This window comes from Brassica napus, chromosome A10, assembly GCF_020379485.1.
Source record: "Brassica napus cultivar Da-Ae chromosome A10, Da-Ae, whole genome shotgun sequence".
Lineage (NCBI taxonomy): Eukaryota > Viridiplantae > Streptophyta > Magnoliopsida > Brassicales > Brassicaceae > Brassica > Brassica napus.
Window position 1 is genome coordinate 13895401 of NC_063443.1, and position 16121 is coordinate 13911521.

The 16121-nt window shown below is 40.7% G+C and overlaps 4 protein-coding genes across 4 annotated transcripts; 1 reads left to right on the top strand and 3 right to left on the bottom strand.

The window, feature by feature from the left end:
• The first annotated feature begins 413 nt into the window (after positions 1-413).
• Positions 414-2455, top strand: LOC106371789 (mitochondrial dicarboxylate/tricarboxylate transporter DTC-like). Its single transcript, XM_048743126.1, has 6 exons — positions 414-804; positions 1000-1083; positions 1269-1330; positions 1414-1775; positions 1878-2092; positions 2198-2455. Exons 1-6 carry the CDS (start codon positions 685-687, stop codon positions 2252-2254), a joined length of 900 nt encoding a protein of 299 aa, XP_048599083.1. The 5' UTR covers positions 414-684; the 3' UTR covers positions 2255-2455.
• Positions 2456-2574: 119 nt separating this feature from the next.
• Positions 2575-4364, bottom strand: LOC125579234 (protein sym-1-like). Its single transcript, XM_048743125.1, has 7 exons — positions 3967-4364; positions 3762-3849; positions 3549-3643; positions 3304-3376; positions 3124-3216; positions 2933-3019; positions 2575-2839 (listed from the first exon to the last, which is right to left on the bottom strand). The coding sequence occupies exons 1-7, from the start codon at positions 4287-4289 to the stop codon at positions 2759-2761; spliced, it is 840 nt and encodes a 279-aa protein (XP_048599082.1). The 5' UTR covers positions 4290-4364; the 3' UTR covers positions 2575-2758.
• Positions 4365-4462: 98 nt separating this feature from the next.
• Positions 4463-12222, bottom strand: LOC106378991 (probable glutamate carboxypeptidase LAMP1). The gene is made up of 11 exons (XM_048743123.1): positions 12093-12222; positions 6423-7106; positions 6278-6345; positions 6126-6207; positions 5954-6046; positions 5724-5876; positions 5584-5652; positions 5406-5493; positions 5135-5307; positions 4943-5059; positions 4463-4871 (listed from the first exon to the last, which is right to left on the bottom strand). The coding sequence occupies exons 2-11, from the start codon at positions 6657-6659 to the stop codon at positions 4575-4577; spliced, it is 1377 nt and encodes a 458-aa protein (XP_048599080.1). The 5' UTR covers positions 6660-7106; positions 12093-12222; the 3' UTR covers positions 4463-4574.
• Positions 12223-12553: 331 nt separating this feature from the next.
• LOC106371792 (probable pectinesterase 53) lies at positions 12554-15700 on the bottom strand. Its single transcript, XM_013811895.3, has 5 exons — positions 15091-15700; positions 13954-14143; positions 13665-13871; positions 13324-13559; positions 12554-12887 (listed from the first exon to the last, which is right to left on the bottom strand). Exons 1-5 carry the CDS (start codon positions 15456-15458, stop codon positions 12740-12742), a joined length of 1149 nt encoding a protein of 382 aa, XP_013667349.2. The 5' UTR covers positions 15459-15700; the 3' UTR covers positions 12554-12739.
• Positions 15701-16121: the final 421 nt, after the last annotated feature.

Genomic DNA, 16121 nt, shown 5'->3' on the forward strand with positions numbered 1-16121 from the left:
TTTTTATAAAAACTTGATATACTAATCAAGAGGAGTCAAGTGGAAAAATACCTCCTCGAAAAGCCAAAACAATATGTTGATGTGTTTCTTTCTTTTTTCCTTCTTCCCTATAATTGTAACACAGTCAGAACTCAGAAGCGTTATTGTTGAATAGCTTTTTGTATAATGGCATCAACATTATCAATCTGCAACGTAAAATTAGCTCTACTGGTCCACTAGCTCCTACGGCGTGCAAAATGCCAAAAAGTCTCGTATTTAACAAATAAAAATACAAACAAAAATGTCAATTCAAAATTAAGAATTTTTTTGGACCAGAAAATATCAAAAATACCAATAAATTTAATTAAAAAGTTATAATTCGAGGTCCTATTTATTTTTGAAAATGGATTAAACATCTTAACGAGACTTAAGTGAATGCTTGATAAAAATAAAAATTAGACTAAATTAAGATTCAGATCTCAAACGAAACAATATCCACAAATTAAAAAAATAATCGAAAGGGTTAAGTTCAGTTAGGTGGTACTACTGTTTAATCTAACTAGTACTATATAAAAGGCTTAAGCTTTACTTCTTCGCTTCCTCTCCACCAAGTGTGTGTGTGTATCTTTCTCCGCCTATCTCTTTCTCTCCGCGGATTCTCTTCTTCTCGTTTCGACTCCGTACGATCCCCAAAGAAAAAAAGAGATGGCGGAAGAGAAGAAAGTTGCTCCGACTGGTGTCTGGACCGCCGTGAAGCCCTTCGTCAATGGCGGAGCCTCCGGTATGCTCGCGACTTGCGTTATCCAGCCGATTGACATGATCAAGGTACGTTAATGTCTCTCTCAGATCTGGTTTTTGGTTCGCTAACTCGTTTGTGTGTTATTAAAATGTTTAGATGAATGTGTTTGTTTAGTTCAGATCTGGAATTTGATTAGAGTTACGCTCTTAGGGTGCATAACCATTTATGTTAGTTTACATAATGAGATGATTGAGACATGTGCTGTTTGTGTGGTGGTGAAGGTGAGGATTCAACTAGGTCAGGGATCTGCAGTCAGTGTGACCAAGAACATGTTGAAGAATGATGGTATTGGTGCTTTCTACAAGGTATAAATATTTCTTCTTCTTTTTTTTTATTTAGATCTATCTTGATTCATTGGTATTGAAGCTTATTTAACAATTACTTATATGTGTGTCCATGTGGTTGATCTGTAATCCAAACAATCTTTTCTCTGTCTTGCTATGAAGAAGATGTTTTCTGAGATTTTTTTTTTTTTTTTAATCTCCAATAGGGATTGTCTGCTGGTTTGCTGAGGCAAGCAACTTACACCACAGCCCGTCTTGGATCCTTCAAGTCAGTTAAATCATCTTGAGCCCATCTCTTTATTTATTGCGTTATGTACTAATCAAAAAGTTGTCATTATGAATTTTTATCAGGATGCTGACTGCAAAAGCAATTGAAGCTAACGATGGGAAGCCGCTACCTCTGTATCAGAAGGCTCTATGTGGTCTGACAGCTGGTGCTATTGGTGCTTGCGTTGGTAGTCCAGCCGATTTGGCGCTTATCAGAATGCAAGCTGATAACACCTTGCCGTTAGCTCAGCGCAGGAACTACACCAATGCCTTCCATGCGCTTTACCGTATCAGCGCTGATGAAGGAGTTTTGGCGCTCTGGAAAGGTTGTGGTCCCACTGTGGTCAGAGCTATGGCTTTGAACATGGGGATGCTTGCTTCTTATGATCAGAGTGCTGAGTACATGAGGGATAATCTCGGTCTTGGGGAGACTTCTACGGTCGTAGGTAAAGCTTCTCTTCCGAATCTAAGACTAGTTAGAGTGGTTCTGCACTAGACTTTCACAAGGTCTGTGAGTCTGATGGTTGTGTGTGATTGTTGTTGGGCAGGAGCAAGTGCTGTTTCTGGATTCTGCGCTGCGGCTTGCAGTCTTCCATTTGACTATGTCAAAACTCAGATCCAGAAAATGCAACCGGACGCTCAGGGGAAGTATCCATACACGGGTTCGCTCGACTGTGCCATGCAAACCTTGAAGTCAGGAGGACCTCTTAAATTCTACACAGGTTTCCCTGTTTACTGCGTCAGGATCGCCCCTCACGTCATGGTAATAGAATAGCCATTTTTTCACTCTTTTTATCAGTGCTATCTTAAGACTCAGTTCAGGATTGTCTCTGAGATGTTTGATGATCGTGTTTTTTTTTTTTGGCAGATGACATGGATCTTCCTGAACCAGATTACAAAGTTTCAAAAGACCATTGGTCTGTGAGCTTCAAGCATTGTGAAGTGCGCGCTGAGAATAAGTTGAAAACGAAAACGCAATTGGAATTGTGTTAGATTTGCTTTTTATTCAATATACATGATCACATGCCTTAACGCATTATTGGAAGTGTTGGAGACTTTAATATTTTTGTTGTTTGTTGAGGATTGTTGATTGGTCTGGTAAACTTTAAAAATTTTCCTTCTGAAATTTCGTTTAAAAGAAACACAATCCTGAGATCTGAATTAACTATAAAAGTGACCAATGCATTGAAATAACTATTTGGAAACTGGTTACTCAGCTTGGTAAATAAACTTGAAAGGTTGATGTGGGGAAGCAAAACGTTTAAATAGGAAGCTTGTTTCTACATCTATAAAAATGTCAAGTGCAGAGATTCCAAAGTATTTAGTTTGAAACATCAAACATTTGCATCAGCAGACAAGCAATCTGTCCCCAAAACTCTGCCGATTACAATCCAACAACACAATGTAGCTTTAGTGAACGAAAACATTCCTACTTTGGCACAACTTCTTTGTGAGCTTTGAATGATAAGATCACATTCCAAGCCAAAGCCACTACGTTGGAAGCCAGTACCTGCAGTTCAAATACAAGACACTGATTCATCCTCGGATCCAGTGAACAAACTTCAAGCAGAACGGTGAAGGAACTGTATTTTAATAATCAAACCTGGAAGTTTTGTGGAACAAATCTGAAGTTAAGAAACTGAAACGGTATCCATAGCTGCCAATTCGCTAGCACTGCACCAGTCCACTCCTACAGAACCACCAATTCATGGATTCAATCAGAACGCCGATAAAATAATACAAATTATAAAAACTTTGTATTCCTGAAAAAAAAATGCTCTTGATGATCCAAACCTGCTTTAGCTTCGGTATGACATTTGATGGTTTTCCTTCAAGTGTCACAACAGCTGATAAGAAAACTCCAACAAAAACTGGAGCAAAAACAAACTGCAAAACCAAAGAAAAAAAAACAATTGGTGTTAACACAAGATAGAAACATAAAAGGTTGGTCGGAGAACAGGAAAAACTTGCTACCTGGTCAAGTAAAAGTCGCAAAACTGCGCCTGATAATCCAGAAGCCGTCACCACTTTGCTCAAATACAAGTACCTAATGAAGTTGCGAGATTTCAGAGAGCAAGTATAAGTATTAGATCCAACAAATGCATTAAGTCTCATCAAATGAACAACCATTTAGCAGGAAAGTAATATAGCTTTGACACTATATACAACACAGAGAAAGTTAACATGTATATCAATAAGAGATGCAAGAAAAAAAATACCAGAAGTGTAATGCTGGACCGACAAGCCCTAAGCCCAAGATGGTAAACGTGAGTGTCCTCTTCTTGTCTAGATATGAGGTCTTATTGATTGTAAGCTGAAACCCAAGATCAACAAGGATAAGCAATCTTAAGTTTTGAATAAGAGGTTATATATATGAACATTAAGAACCCAAGCTTGAAAGACAACTAGAGAGAATCAAACAAACACACTACCTGACAGATCAAATCACCAATGAGGGTCAAAAGTGCTGATGTCACAGATTTGGTCAAAACAGGATAATCCGAGAGGAGAGCCAAGTACCTGAACCACCAAGCCAAAACATAACACAGTGTATTGATAAGGCTTTACTCGAACTTGCGTTTGAAAGAAACAATCTTTACACAATAGAGAGAGAGGAGGAATACAAAAGATATTTACCATGAGAGAAACGACCACTTGTTTCCGTTTCCGCCGCTATTTTCACCTCCACCGCCGGAACTATCACCACCCCCACCACCACCTGAACCACCAATTCCGCCGGAATCACCTGAACCTCCACCTGAGACCGAAGAGACCCGACCCAGATGGCCAAACCCAGTCCCGGAACGACCAGACCAGTTGACACGAGCAGAACTCAGTGAAACATTTTTGTAACCAAACGAACCAGCTGCAGTTAGAGTCCTTCGATTGTGACTGCCGGAAACACCAAGAGAATTGAACACGAGTGGTGTTTTCCGGGTGCAAGTGGCGTGGCTAAGCATCGTTTCCTCGTCTTGGCTGGTCTGAAACTTTTTAACTGAACGGTGACCGTCGTCGCACTTCGGATATGATGGCAATAACATGAAAACGAGCTTCTAATGATGTTTTTGGGCCTTACTAATGGGCCTTCAGTAGCATTGGGCTTCTTCAAGAGGAGGTGGACGGAGCAGAATACTTAAATTTGGATTCAAAGTTAAAAGATGGTTTTTTAATGTGTACACTGTACAACAGTGTGAGCTTTGAGTTCAGTATGTTTACACATTGTGATAACAGCATTCTTGATATCATCATCTCAATTCACCTTTTAAGACAAGTGATGCATGTCTTATAGCTCTAGATACTCTCCATATCTCGTGTTGAACATGTTCCCAAGAAGCTTTGGTCTTTACCCTCTTTGCATTGTCTATTGCATCATCAACTCCAGGAAATGATTTTGATCCGTAGTCATCGTACTTAGATGGTCCGTACACCAAATGCTTGTACCATGTTCTTCCAGAGAGTCCATCTCTGTCTGTTAAAGCTCTCTCCGCCATCATTAACCTGTCATTGAGCTCTCTCACTCTCAGAGCTCCCTTTACTCCCTCCTGCACAGTCCAGTGAAGCCACAGTTTTACTTGTTTACATTTTGTCAAAATATGGAACTTATAGACATTACCTCTTTCTCTATATTAATCTCTTGTGCAGCTGTAGATAAATCTTGGATTGATTTGATTAACGGAGAGACATCTACGGTTTGTCCTAACATCTCCTTCTCCAAATCTTCAGCGCTTTTCTGTTTACACAGGTAGACAAATACTATTACAGCAATATGTTCACTCATTAACTGTTTTGACTCATGTTGACTTACCTTGAGTTCTGATGCATAGGAGCTATAGTTGAAAGGTAAGAACTCATCACCTGCTAACCGAAGAGCCACCAAACCTAGAACACTAGCTATTGCCACATGTCGCTGAAACATAGGGTCTCCAAATTTTTCCATCCAAGTGAAGTCATCATACATAGAGTGATAGACTGGATATCCTATTTTTTTAATTTAATTTTAACAATGATTAGTCTCTAAATCCTAGTGACGTTTAGTTCATCTAGTGTTAGTGTGAGTGGCTGATTCAGACTCTTACCTCCTCCGAAAAGCATGTCAACTGCTGGAACACCTACATGTTGCACAAATGATGCGTAGTCCGATGCTCCACTCCCTAATCTTCCTATCTTCACATACCAAAGTTATACAAATCAGTTTATCCATGAGACAAAAAATTGTAATCTAAGTATCTAAACGTAGTGTTATTCTTCACTTACCACACCAGAGTTGTTTGATCGTATCCACGATTCATAAATGCTTTGTGTTGTGTTATCTAGATCCCGGACCTGCAGATTGTTATAACAAAAAGATACTTACCATTCAAGATTAGCTTAGCGATAAAGACTTAATTACATACCTCTTTAGCCACTTGTTTGATCAAGTCATCGAGTTGTGGAGTCGCGGAAGCACGAAAACCTGGGCCAGATACCGCACAGTCTGCATTCAAGTAGGCCACTGCTCTTGAAGCTAGCATCTCTCTGTTATCTTCTACCCATTCTGTTGACCCAATCTACAGAAGAAAAAAAACATTAAAAAAAGACTTTCTGCTGCCTCCACATTACAAAAGTAGAGGTAGAGACTAAACACCAGAGCATACTCCTCAGCATCCCAATTGCACAGAATAATAGTCCGTCTAGGCTTCCATCCTCTCTTTTGAAGCTTATCTAGCCTTTGTGCAATCTACAGTAGTTTCAAGATAATGAAACCATTTACAAACTTTCTCCATACAAGTTGACTTGAAGGAAGAAGCTTTACTCACCTCCAAGAGAACAGCAGTTCCACTGTTGGGATCAACAGCTCCAAAAGTCCAAGCGTCTCTATGGTTTCCAAGAATCACATATCTAAACCAAACACACAAGTCATCAGTACCTATCTACAACAAATACAACCATAAAGCTTCACTAATACTACCTATCAGGCTCTTCTTCACCTTCAATCACTCCAATAACATTCTCAATCTCAGCTATAACAGTCTTCCCCTGAAACCAAAGTTCAAATCTTTCACACCAAAAAAAAAACACAAAATCTAACAAAGGTTGAGACTTTTCAAACTCACAACGTAGCTCAAGTTCAAGATCCCAGGCCCAGGCCCAACACCTCCGACAACACTCTTCAAGATCATTTCCGCATCAGCCGCAGAGATAGGCAGAGAAGGTATACCCGGAGAGTCTCCCCTCAGCTCCACACCCTCCTCCGACACTCTCTCACACCCATCAACACTAGCCCACCCAGGAGTCGTCGGATCACCCAACCCATTGTAAACAGTACCCACCTGAACCCCGCTCGGCGGCATCCACCTACTCTCCGGAAAACACTCCTCTCCTCCGCCGTAATCTCTCTCGTCAGTATATATCACCACGCCTACAGCTCCCGCCTCGTACGCGTTCCTCACTATATCTCCTCTGTAAATCTCCCCGTACCTCGCGACCACGACGGCGCCGGAGACGTTTAGGCCCAAGAAATCTTCGACTCGTCCGTAGTTCGCGTACGCCGCGGGGCCGGAGACGTCGCCTGACTTGGCGTAGGCGTGGAACGTAGGCGTGACTTCGTCTGCGTAAGGGTTGTCTCCGAGGTGTTCTTGCTCCAGAGAGAAAGCGATGATGGACTTTGACGATTCTGTTGGTGTGAGTGAGAGTGAGCGATGGACTGGGTACGTTAGAGATACTTTGTAAGCTACGAGGTGGGATTTGAGGGAGGAGGAGGTGAAGGAGGAGAGGACGTGTGATGCAGCTTCGGCGTTTATTGATATATTGAATGTCGGTTATGTATATTCGGTTTAGTCTTTGTACATTGATACCCGGTTTGTTCCGGTTAGGTTGTTACAACAATTGTATATAGTCATTTGACTACGTTAATGAGAAGTTAACAGAAAGTTTCCTTATTTTGTCTTTTCTCTCTCAAGCATCTTCCTCCATTGTTGTGCCCAAGAGAGCTTTCTGTTCAAACTTCATTTCCCTAAAATGGTATCAGAGCATTGAGCTCTAGCTCAACATCGTTTTCTCGTTCCGTTTCCGCTTCGATCGATCTAACTTTCATCGTTTTCTGCTCCGATGGTGGTCACTCTTCGTCGCAATCGCCGTACAGGTCGTTTCGCTCGTGCAGGTAGCTCGAACCCTCCCGCTGCTAGCCCCGCCTCTGTTCCCGAGGCTGTTCCAGCTCCGCTCGTGGAGAATCCGTTTGCTCTTGCTGCACTGATGAACCCAGATAGCGTTCACTCTCCGTTGTTTCTCCATCACGCCGATCATCCAGGTCTGTCGATTGTCTCGGTTCAGCTGGATGGATCGAACTATGGTCAATGGAGCTCTGCGATGAAGATAGCACTGGATGCGAAGAACAAAATCGCTTTCATCGACAACTCTCTTCCTCGTCCGGCTGAAGGTAATCCTCTGTTTCGAATCTGGTCTAGGTGCAACAGTATGGTTAAATCTTGGCTTTTGAACTCGGTCTCCAAACAAATCTATGGTAGTATTCTTTCTTTTGATGATGCTGCTCAGATTTGGAAGGATCTCCACGATCGTTTTCACAAAACCAACTTACCCAGGACCTTCCAACTCGTTCAACAAATCCAAGATCTACGTCAGGGTTCGATGGATTTGTCGGTTTACTACACGACGTTGAAAACTCTTTGGGATAATCTCGATAGCTCTGAGGTTGTTGACCCTTGTGCGTGCTGTCATGGTCTCAACTGCGCTGGCCAACGTCAAGCTCAAGCTAAGGTTGATCGTTCCAGAACCATCAAGTTCTTAGCTGGCTTGAATGATAAATACTCCAGTATTCGTGGTCAAATAATCATGAAGAAGCCTCTCCCTGATTTGGCTGAAATCTGCAACATCCTTGACCAAGATGACAGTCAGCGAAGTTTCAACTCTCCTTTGGTTCATGCTGCTTACCAAATCAGTTCTTCTCAAGCTTCTCCTGAGCCTCAGACTGTCTCTCAAGACAGTTTGTCTGCGGTTTCACCAGGATCTCTGAACGCTTTTCAAAAGAAGACAAATCGACCTACCTGTTCTCATTGTGGCATTGAGGGACACGTGATTGATCGCTGTTACAAGCTCCATGGATATCCCATTGGATGGAAGAAAGGTAAACCCATTCATGGCAAGCCGTCCTCTTCCCCTGCTGTAGCTGCTAATGTCACTACTTCCGACAAGTCATTCACTGGTGGTCTTGATTCTCTGGTTGGTAATATGAGTAAGGATCAGATTCAGAACTTTATTGCCTACTTCTCGTCTCAGCTTCAGCCTGCTTCTTCTGTGAACTACAGTTCTGGTAACTCTGAGGTCTCCATCAGTCAGTCTAGTCAGTCTGTTGCTAGTCCTTCTGGTATTTTCTTTTCACCCTCCACATTCAGTTTCATTGGTATTCTTACTGTCTCTGAATGTGTGACTACTGTGAAAACTTGGATTATTGACTCTGGTGCGACACACCACGTATCACATGACAAATCTCTATTTGTTACGCTTGATACATCCGTTAAGCATCATGTGAATCTCCCCACTGGTCAAACAGTTGCTATTGGAGGAGTTGGCTCTGTTGTTATCAACAAAGCTGTCACTTTGCAGAATGTTTTATACATACCTGCATTCCGTTTGAACCTTATCAGTATCAGTTCCTTAACCACAGACCTTGGTTCTCGGATTATTTTTGATCCTGAATGTTGTCTAATTCAGGATCTTTCCAAGGGATTGATGATTGGAAGAGGTAGAAGAATAGCGAACCTGTACATCTTGGATGGAGAGGATTCAGCTTATGAAGAAGCTACTTCACCTTCTTTTGTTGCAAATTCTGTTATTGATGCTTCTGTTTGGCACCGCAGACTCGGTCACACCTCTTTTACGCGTTTAGACAATCTTGCAAATGTACTTGGGATTTCAAAACTTAAGAATAAAGGATTAGTACATTGCGATATTTGTCAACGAGCTAAACAAAAGAAGTTGCCTTTCCCTTTACGACAAAATATGTGTTCAACCATTTTTGAACGTCTTCACATCGATGTTTGGGGTCCATTCTCTGAAGAAACTCAAGATGGTCATCGTTACTTTCTCACCATTGTCGATGACCACTCTCGTGTTACATGGATTTATCTTCTAAAGCATAAGAGTGATGTGCTGCAAGTGTTCCCTTCCTTCATCTCAATGGTTGAAACGCAGTTCAACACAAAGGTCAAGTCTGTGCGCTCAGACAATGCACCGGAGTTACGTTTTGATGATCTTTATAAGCGCAAAGGGATTATCTCTTATCATTCCTGCCCTGAGACACCTGAACAAAACTCTGTGGTAGAGCGCAAACATCAACACATCCTTAACGTTGCAAGGGCTCTTCTCTTTCAGTCTCATGTTCCTTTGTCTCTATGGGGTGAGTGTGTACTCACGGCAGTTTTCCTTATCAACAGGACGCCTTCATCTCTCCTTAACGATAAGACTCCATTCGAGATTCTCCATCAAAAGGAACCTGAATATATTCATTTGAAGACCTTTGGATGTTTATGCTATGCAAACACCTCACCGGCGCATCGTCATAAGTTTCAAGATCGCGCTAAAGCTTGCGTCTTCCTTGGTTATCCTTCTGGATACAAGGGGTACAAGCTTTTGGATCTTCAAAGTAATAGGATCTTCATCTCCCGTAACGTGGTCTTTTATGAGGATATCTTTCCTTTTCATAAACCTGCCATTACCAATGATGCTGAAATATTTTTCCCACCTGTTGGTATGGCTACTCATGATCATCAAGCCTCTACATCCGGTGATGAACCTTTATCTGATCATCCCGTTGATTCTGCTTCAGCTGGTACTCGCAGAGTCTCCAAACCACCAAGCCACCTCAAGGATTATCATTGCTATGCAGTGAACTCTTCTACTGAACATCCTGTCTCCAACGTTCTCTCTTATGATGCTCTGTCCGATCCTTATATGATATTTATTAACGCTGTTAATAGTATCCCCGAGCCCTCTACCTATGCTCAAGCGCTCAAGTTTAAGGAATGGTGTGCATCAATGGACATTGAGATTACTGCTCTTGAGGATAATGGAACTTGGTTGATTTGTTCTTTACCTGAGGACAAGAAAGCCGTGGGCTGCAAGTGGGTCTACAAAGTGAAACTAAACGCTGATGGAACATTGGAAAGATATAAATCTCGCCTTGTAGCCAAGGGTTATACCCAACAGGAAGGTTTGGACTATGTCGAGACATTCTCTCCTGTTGCCAAACTCGCCACTGTCAAGCTCCTTCTTGCTGTTGCAGCTGCAAAAGGCTGGTCTCTTTCTCAACTCGATATCTCCAATGCTTTCCTCAATGGCGATCTCGAGGAAGAGATTTACATGACTTTACCACCTGGATATGCAGCAAGACAGGGGGAATCTCTTCCTCCCAACGCAGTTTGCAAGCTCAAGAAATCATTATATGGTTTAAAACAGGCTTCTCGCCAATGGTTTTTGAAGTTCTCTACAACTTTACTTGAGTTGGGATTTCATACTTCTTCTGGTGATCACACTTTATTCTTGAAGAATTCTGGAGATGTTTACATGGCAGTTCTTGTCTATGTTGATGACATAATTATTGCCAGCAGTTGTGATAAAGCTGCTGATTTGCTCAAAACAGCTTTGAAAACATCCTTCAAGCTTCGAGATTTGGGCACTCTTCGTTATTTCCTCGGTTTGGAGATTGCTCGGTCTTCTACTGGTATCAACATCTGTCAGCGAAAGTATGTTCTTGATCTCTTGACAGAAACTGGTCTCATTGGTTCGAAACCTTCCTCTATCCCAATGGATCCTAGCATCAAACTCTCGCTTGAGGATGGTGAACTCTTATCTGATGAGGAATCTTACCGACGCCTTATAGGGAAGCTGTTGTACCTCACCTTTACTCGACCTGATATCACTTTTGCAGTGCATAAGCTATGTCAGTTCACTTCAGCTCCACGAGCTCCTCATCTACAAGCTGCGTACAAAGTCCTACGCTATCTCAAAGGCACCATTGGTCAAGGATTGTTTTACCCAGCTCAGTCAGACCTGAAGCTTTCTGTGTTTGCTGATGCAGATTGGAGTACTTGTCCTGATACTCGACGTAGCGTTTCTGGATTTTGTATGTTTGTTGGACCAGCTTTGATCTCTTGGAAATCAAACAAACAAGATGTGGTCTCCAACTCTTCTGCAGAATCTGAGTACCGCGCCATGTCTGATGCAGTCCGAGAGATGCTCTGGTTTCGGAATCTTCTTGAAGACTTTTGGCTTGATATTTCTGAGGCTGCTCCTCTCTACTGTGATAACACAGCGGCTCTTCATATCGCAAACAACTCTGTGTTCCATGAACGTACAAAACACATGGAACGTGCTTGCCACATTGTTAGAGAACGCGTGAAGATGGGGCAGATCAAGACTCTTCATGTAAGGTCTGCAAATCAGCTTGCAGATTTGCTCACTAAGCCACTCTATCCTAATCCTTTCCGACATCTCTTAGGCAAGATGGGCATTACTAACATATATGCGCCATCTTGAGGGGGAATATTGATATATTGAATGTCGGTTATGTATATTCGGTTTAGTCTTTGTACATTGATACCCGGTTTGTTCCGGTTAGGTTGTTACAACAATTGTATATAGTCATTTGACTACGTTAATGAGAAGCTAACAGAAAGTTTCCTTATTTTGTCTTTTCTCTCTCAAGCATCTTCCTCCATTGTTGTGCCCAAGAGAGCTTTCTGTTCAAACTTCATTTCACTAAAAGCGTTGGCTAATGAGCCGGCGACGTGGGGGCGGCGCGTGAGGGTGCGGAGGTTTGAGGCGATGGAAGCGTTGTCGGAGAAGGGAGAGGAGAGGAAGAGTGTGTGGTAGTAGTGAGGTTTCGGGGAAGGAGAAAGCAGCGATTAGGAAGACGAGAGCTGTCGTTGGTTTCGACATCAGTGATGGAGTGTGTTCTGTCTTTGATGATCATTAGCTTCTCTGCTGGTTTTGTTTTAAGAGGTTTGACCTTTGCAATTATTGATCTTTGTAATATTATATTTATACTTTAATGTCATCTTCACATTACATAAATCTTCACTTCCATTGGTGTGACTAGCCTACACATTTGGTTTTTGTTCCGGTTCCGATATGTGAATATCGGTTTAGTTTTGGTTTTGATTTTTCAGTCCGGTTAAAATGCCAAAGTCTTGGTGTGACAAAAGATACTTTATAAAAATAGATTGTAGTATGGTTAGTGACATAAAAATAGTATTAAAATGTGTGGGCAGGATCAAATGTTGAGTTATCATACAAGATTACAAGAAGACGAGGTCTGTGTGAATTTTATTTTTTAAAAATGTATCGTCATTTTATTGGGAAAATTTACATTATTAATCAGGTATAAAGAGTGAAGAAAAGAAAAAAAGAGTAATGGTTAGAGTCTGATCCATTCAGAGCCGTCGATGAAGGTAAGAGATATAAAAGGCTTAGCTTCTTCGTCGGTGAGCTCTCTTGCCCAAGCCACCCTCCCTGCATAGTTTGCTCCTGCTCCCGTGCACTTGTACTGCCCATAGAACACCGTCCTGCATCCACATTTGTTTTTTTTTACATTTTCATTTACTTCTTTCTTTACATTAATATTTAGATATTCTGATGATAATGTTTGATGCTGTGTGTATGCATATTAGAGCACTAGAATAGACTATGCACGCCTACGTTAATGGCTTTAAACTTCAATATTTATAAAAGGAATGCATGCGCACACAAACTTCAATAAGACAAAAATGAAGTCGGTTGAAAGATGTTGAGTGGTGTGGTGGTGGGGACATAACACTCTAAAATGGACGAGGCAACGAGATCATGTTTTGCAAAGTTGGACTGAAATGTCCAAAGTTTACATGTTATAGTCCGTTAGTTGTTATATTCGAATCCCACTGATATGATATATAGTTTCGTTATGTAGTATGTAGTTTTAAAGAAAAAAAAGTTGTGTGGTCGAAAGAGGAGTAGTATACGTACATCTCGCGTGAAGGGTCGCCCCAATTGTACCAGCCTTTAGGGAGGATGATGTTGTCCATATAGGTGTAAGCAAATACGACTCTTGAGAAGGGACCCCATGCCCTCCCAAGGTACAATACTCCTGTCCCTGTTACCTTACACTTCACGAACGAGAATCCTGTGTCCTCTAGCACACTGCTCCTTCCTTGCGCCGTCACTGCTCCTAGCTTATCCGCTATTGCGTGCACGTGACACCCCTAGTTTAAACATCACTTCTTAAGAGTAAAATACCAATCTAAAAGTGCTACTTAAGTAGTTTATAAAAAGGGTAACAACATATGTAGACCATACTATGAGTTTACCTCGTAGAGAGAAAGGGCATTGCCAAAGATGAAATCAACGGATCCTTCAATGTAACAGTCTTTGTAATAATGTCTTCCCAAATGGTCATAGAGAGTGTCTTGAGCACCAAGCATTTTACACCCGAAAAAAGCAGCATTGTCGGCTGACACTCTCAATGCCACCGCTTGTTTTCCAACCGCGCCTGGCAAGGGGACTGGTGTCGTGTTCTGAATACAGAAGATTGATTCAAAACTGATCCATCCAGATAAAATGACACACAACAAGTATGGTAATGGTAGGAAGTTATACCTTGAAAGTGATGTTCTTCGCGACAAAGAAAGGAGAGTTGACGGCAAAAGAGGCAGAGTTGAAGGTGCCCATGGGATTGCCTCTTGGGTCATGTGTTTGTGCTGTGTCTCCCCATTGCACTATTGTTTTATCTGCTCCTTCTCCTTCTATTGTTATGAATGCCTTCATTGGAGGTATGTTCACCTTTTCCCTACACACATTTCCTCAATTTTTTTCATCATTATTGTTTTTTACATCAAAAAGGTCATTATATTATTTAAATTTAAAGTGTTATGGAAAACAAAAACGGAACAAAACAACTAATTTATTATTATTATTTACATTATTTTATTATAAATGTTAGAAGAATAGCTATGGTATGAAACAAACTATATAAAATTGTGGATGGCAGAGTGTATCCGTGTATGTGGACCCATGACTCTTTATAACTCGATAGTACCCAGAAATTCACTATTAAATTCAATATGATATATATTATAATTATATAGATAGTGCATGTACTACTCTACATTAAACGCATATTACAAAATTCCTGGCTTCACGAGATCATATAGTTGTGTTGATTTTGAGAGAGAGAGATCGATATATTATTTGTTGGCAATATGTGTTTAAACTCTTTCAGTTTCGTGATTACTTTTGGCTCATGCAAATGCAAGGAAAGGACGAAGATAAAAGATATGGCCGGTGTGACGGTGTCACTTAATTAGAGTGAAAACAAATTGCAAAACTGCAAAATGTATAGAGACAAAACTCCAGTATCTATACGGTTCAGGCTGTTGGAATATAGTTACATCCACACATTGAAAATTAAAAAAAAATGAACATAAATCTAAAGATGATGTGGTACCAAGTTGGTATTTGATCAACTGCAAAATGTACCACACAAAATTCTTTATATAAACAATATACCTGCAAGATCGACCTAATTAAAGTAACATACTAGTAAAAAGATGATCGACCTAATTAATATTCTGTCAACTATTCCTCATGGTTTAAAAAAGAGAAAAATAAACTAAGATGAACTGCTTAAACAATAACTAAACAGTATATGTTTTGATTAAATACTAATAGTAATTGCACCAAACTGAAGCAACTCACCTAATATATAGCTCTTTAAAAAAAAAGAATTGTACTTACTTGTAAACTCCAGCATGAACTTTGATGACGACACGAACGAGGTTGATGAGAGGCAGAGAATCTATGGCGTCTTGGATTTTAGTGAAGTCACCTTTGTTGTGTTTCTTATGAACAGTGAGTGTATACGAAGCGAAGAGTTTGTTCTTGGCTGCCTTGAACACCGTGTGCTTAAGGCTCCCAACGTATCTAACCCATTTCAAGAATTCCTCTTCAGGGTTTTGTGTCTGACTCGTAGAGTTCACAATCTTCTGGTTTCTTGGTCGCAATCGTAGCCCTTTGGTGTGGCATTGTGTTTGCGTTGAACACAGAAGTATAATGAGAACGGGGAGGATTAAAATGGGAGCTTGGGATGAACTGAATTGGGGCATCTATACGACAAGAATCAATTACAAATATAAGGTGTGTTTTTGTTTTTTAGGTTTGGCCAAAGATACAAAGTACGGCCAATAAATATATGGCGTATGTGGTTTTCTCAATATGTATATATATAAATGTGGGTGTTTGTGTTGTTTAGAGAGGTGGTCGAGTGTTTGGTACTTTGGTAATGGTATTAGGTGAAAAGAGACAGAAGAGAAAGAGGTCACGGGGCGGTTCCACTCACATCCACGTAGAATTGAGAGGTCTAGCAAAATTCCAAATTTTATAGAAACCCAACCCACGAAGGAAAAAACAAACAAAATTTACAAAAAAAATCTAACCCTTGATGTGATACTCATTTCTTATTTATTACACGGCGGAACAAAAGGTACTCACGAGTTATACCATATGTGAACTAAATTTTATGTAAAAGAGGCTCTACTTAGTCTACGAAATTGCATCAAGTCTGGAATTTTAAACATAGAAGAGAGATGCGTTGAACATGAGCAAAAGAAAATTGCTCATGTTCCATGAAGATGAGATGAGAGAGAAGCTAACACAAATTCCATGAAGCTAAAATGGAGACTAACTTAGAGCTTGATTGATTGTAGTTTTTAAATTAATTTCTGGTTTTTGTTTTTCCAAAATCTATTTTTCACACAATCAAAATTTTC

Coding starts and splice junctions, on each gene's coding strand:
- LOC106371789 (XM_048743126.1), top strand. CDS start 685: ATGGCGGAAGAGAAGAAAGTTGCTCCGACTGGTGTCTGGACCGCCGTG. Junction 1,331..1,413: donor GCCCGTCTTGGATCCTTCAA/GTCAGTTAAATC, acceptor AATTTTTATCAG/GATGCTGACTGCAAAAGCAA. Junction 1,776..1,877: donor GGAGACTTCTACGGTCGTAG/GTAAAGCTTCTC, acceptor GTTGTTGGGCAG/GAGCAAGTGCTGTTTCTGGA.
- LOC125579234 (XM_048743125.1), bottom strand. CDS start 4,289: ATGCTTAGCCACGCCACTTGCACCCGGAAAACACCACTCGTGTTCAAT. Junction 3,377..3,548: donor GGTCCAGCATTACACTTCTG/GTATTTTTTTTC, acceptor CAACTTCATTAG/GTACTTGTATTTGAGCAAAG. Junction 3,217..3,303: donor TGCGACTTTTACTTGACCAG/GTAGCAAGTTTT, acceptor TTGGTTTTGCAG/TTTGTTTTTGCTCCAGTTTT.
- LOC106378991 (XM_048743123.1), bottom strand. CDS start 6,659: ATGCCGCCGAGCGGGGTTCAGGTGGGTACTGTTTACAATGGGTTGGGT. Junction 6,047..6,125: donor GAACTGCTGTTCTCTTGGAG/GTGAGTAAAGCT, acceptor AAACTACTGTAG/ATTGCACAAAGGCTAGATAA. Junction 5,494..5,583: donor GATCAAACAACTCTGGTGTG/GTAAGTGAAGAA, acceptor TGGTATGTGAAG/ATAGGAAGATTAGGGAGTGG.
- LOC106371792 (XM_013811895.3), bottom strand. CDS start 15,458: ATGCCCCAATTCAGTTCATCCCAAGCTCCCATTTTAATCCTCCCCGTT. Junction 13,560..13,664: donor ATGCCCTTTCTCTCTACGAG/GTAAACTCATAG, acceptor TGTTTAAACTAG/GGGTGTCACGTGCACGCAAT. Junction 12,888..13,323: donor GGCGACCCTTCACGCGAGAT/GTACGTATACTA, acceptor ATGTGGATGCAG/GACGGTGTTCTATGGGCAGT.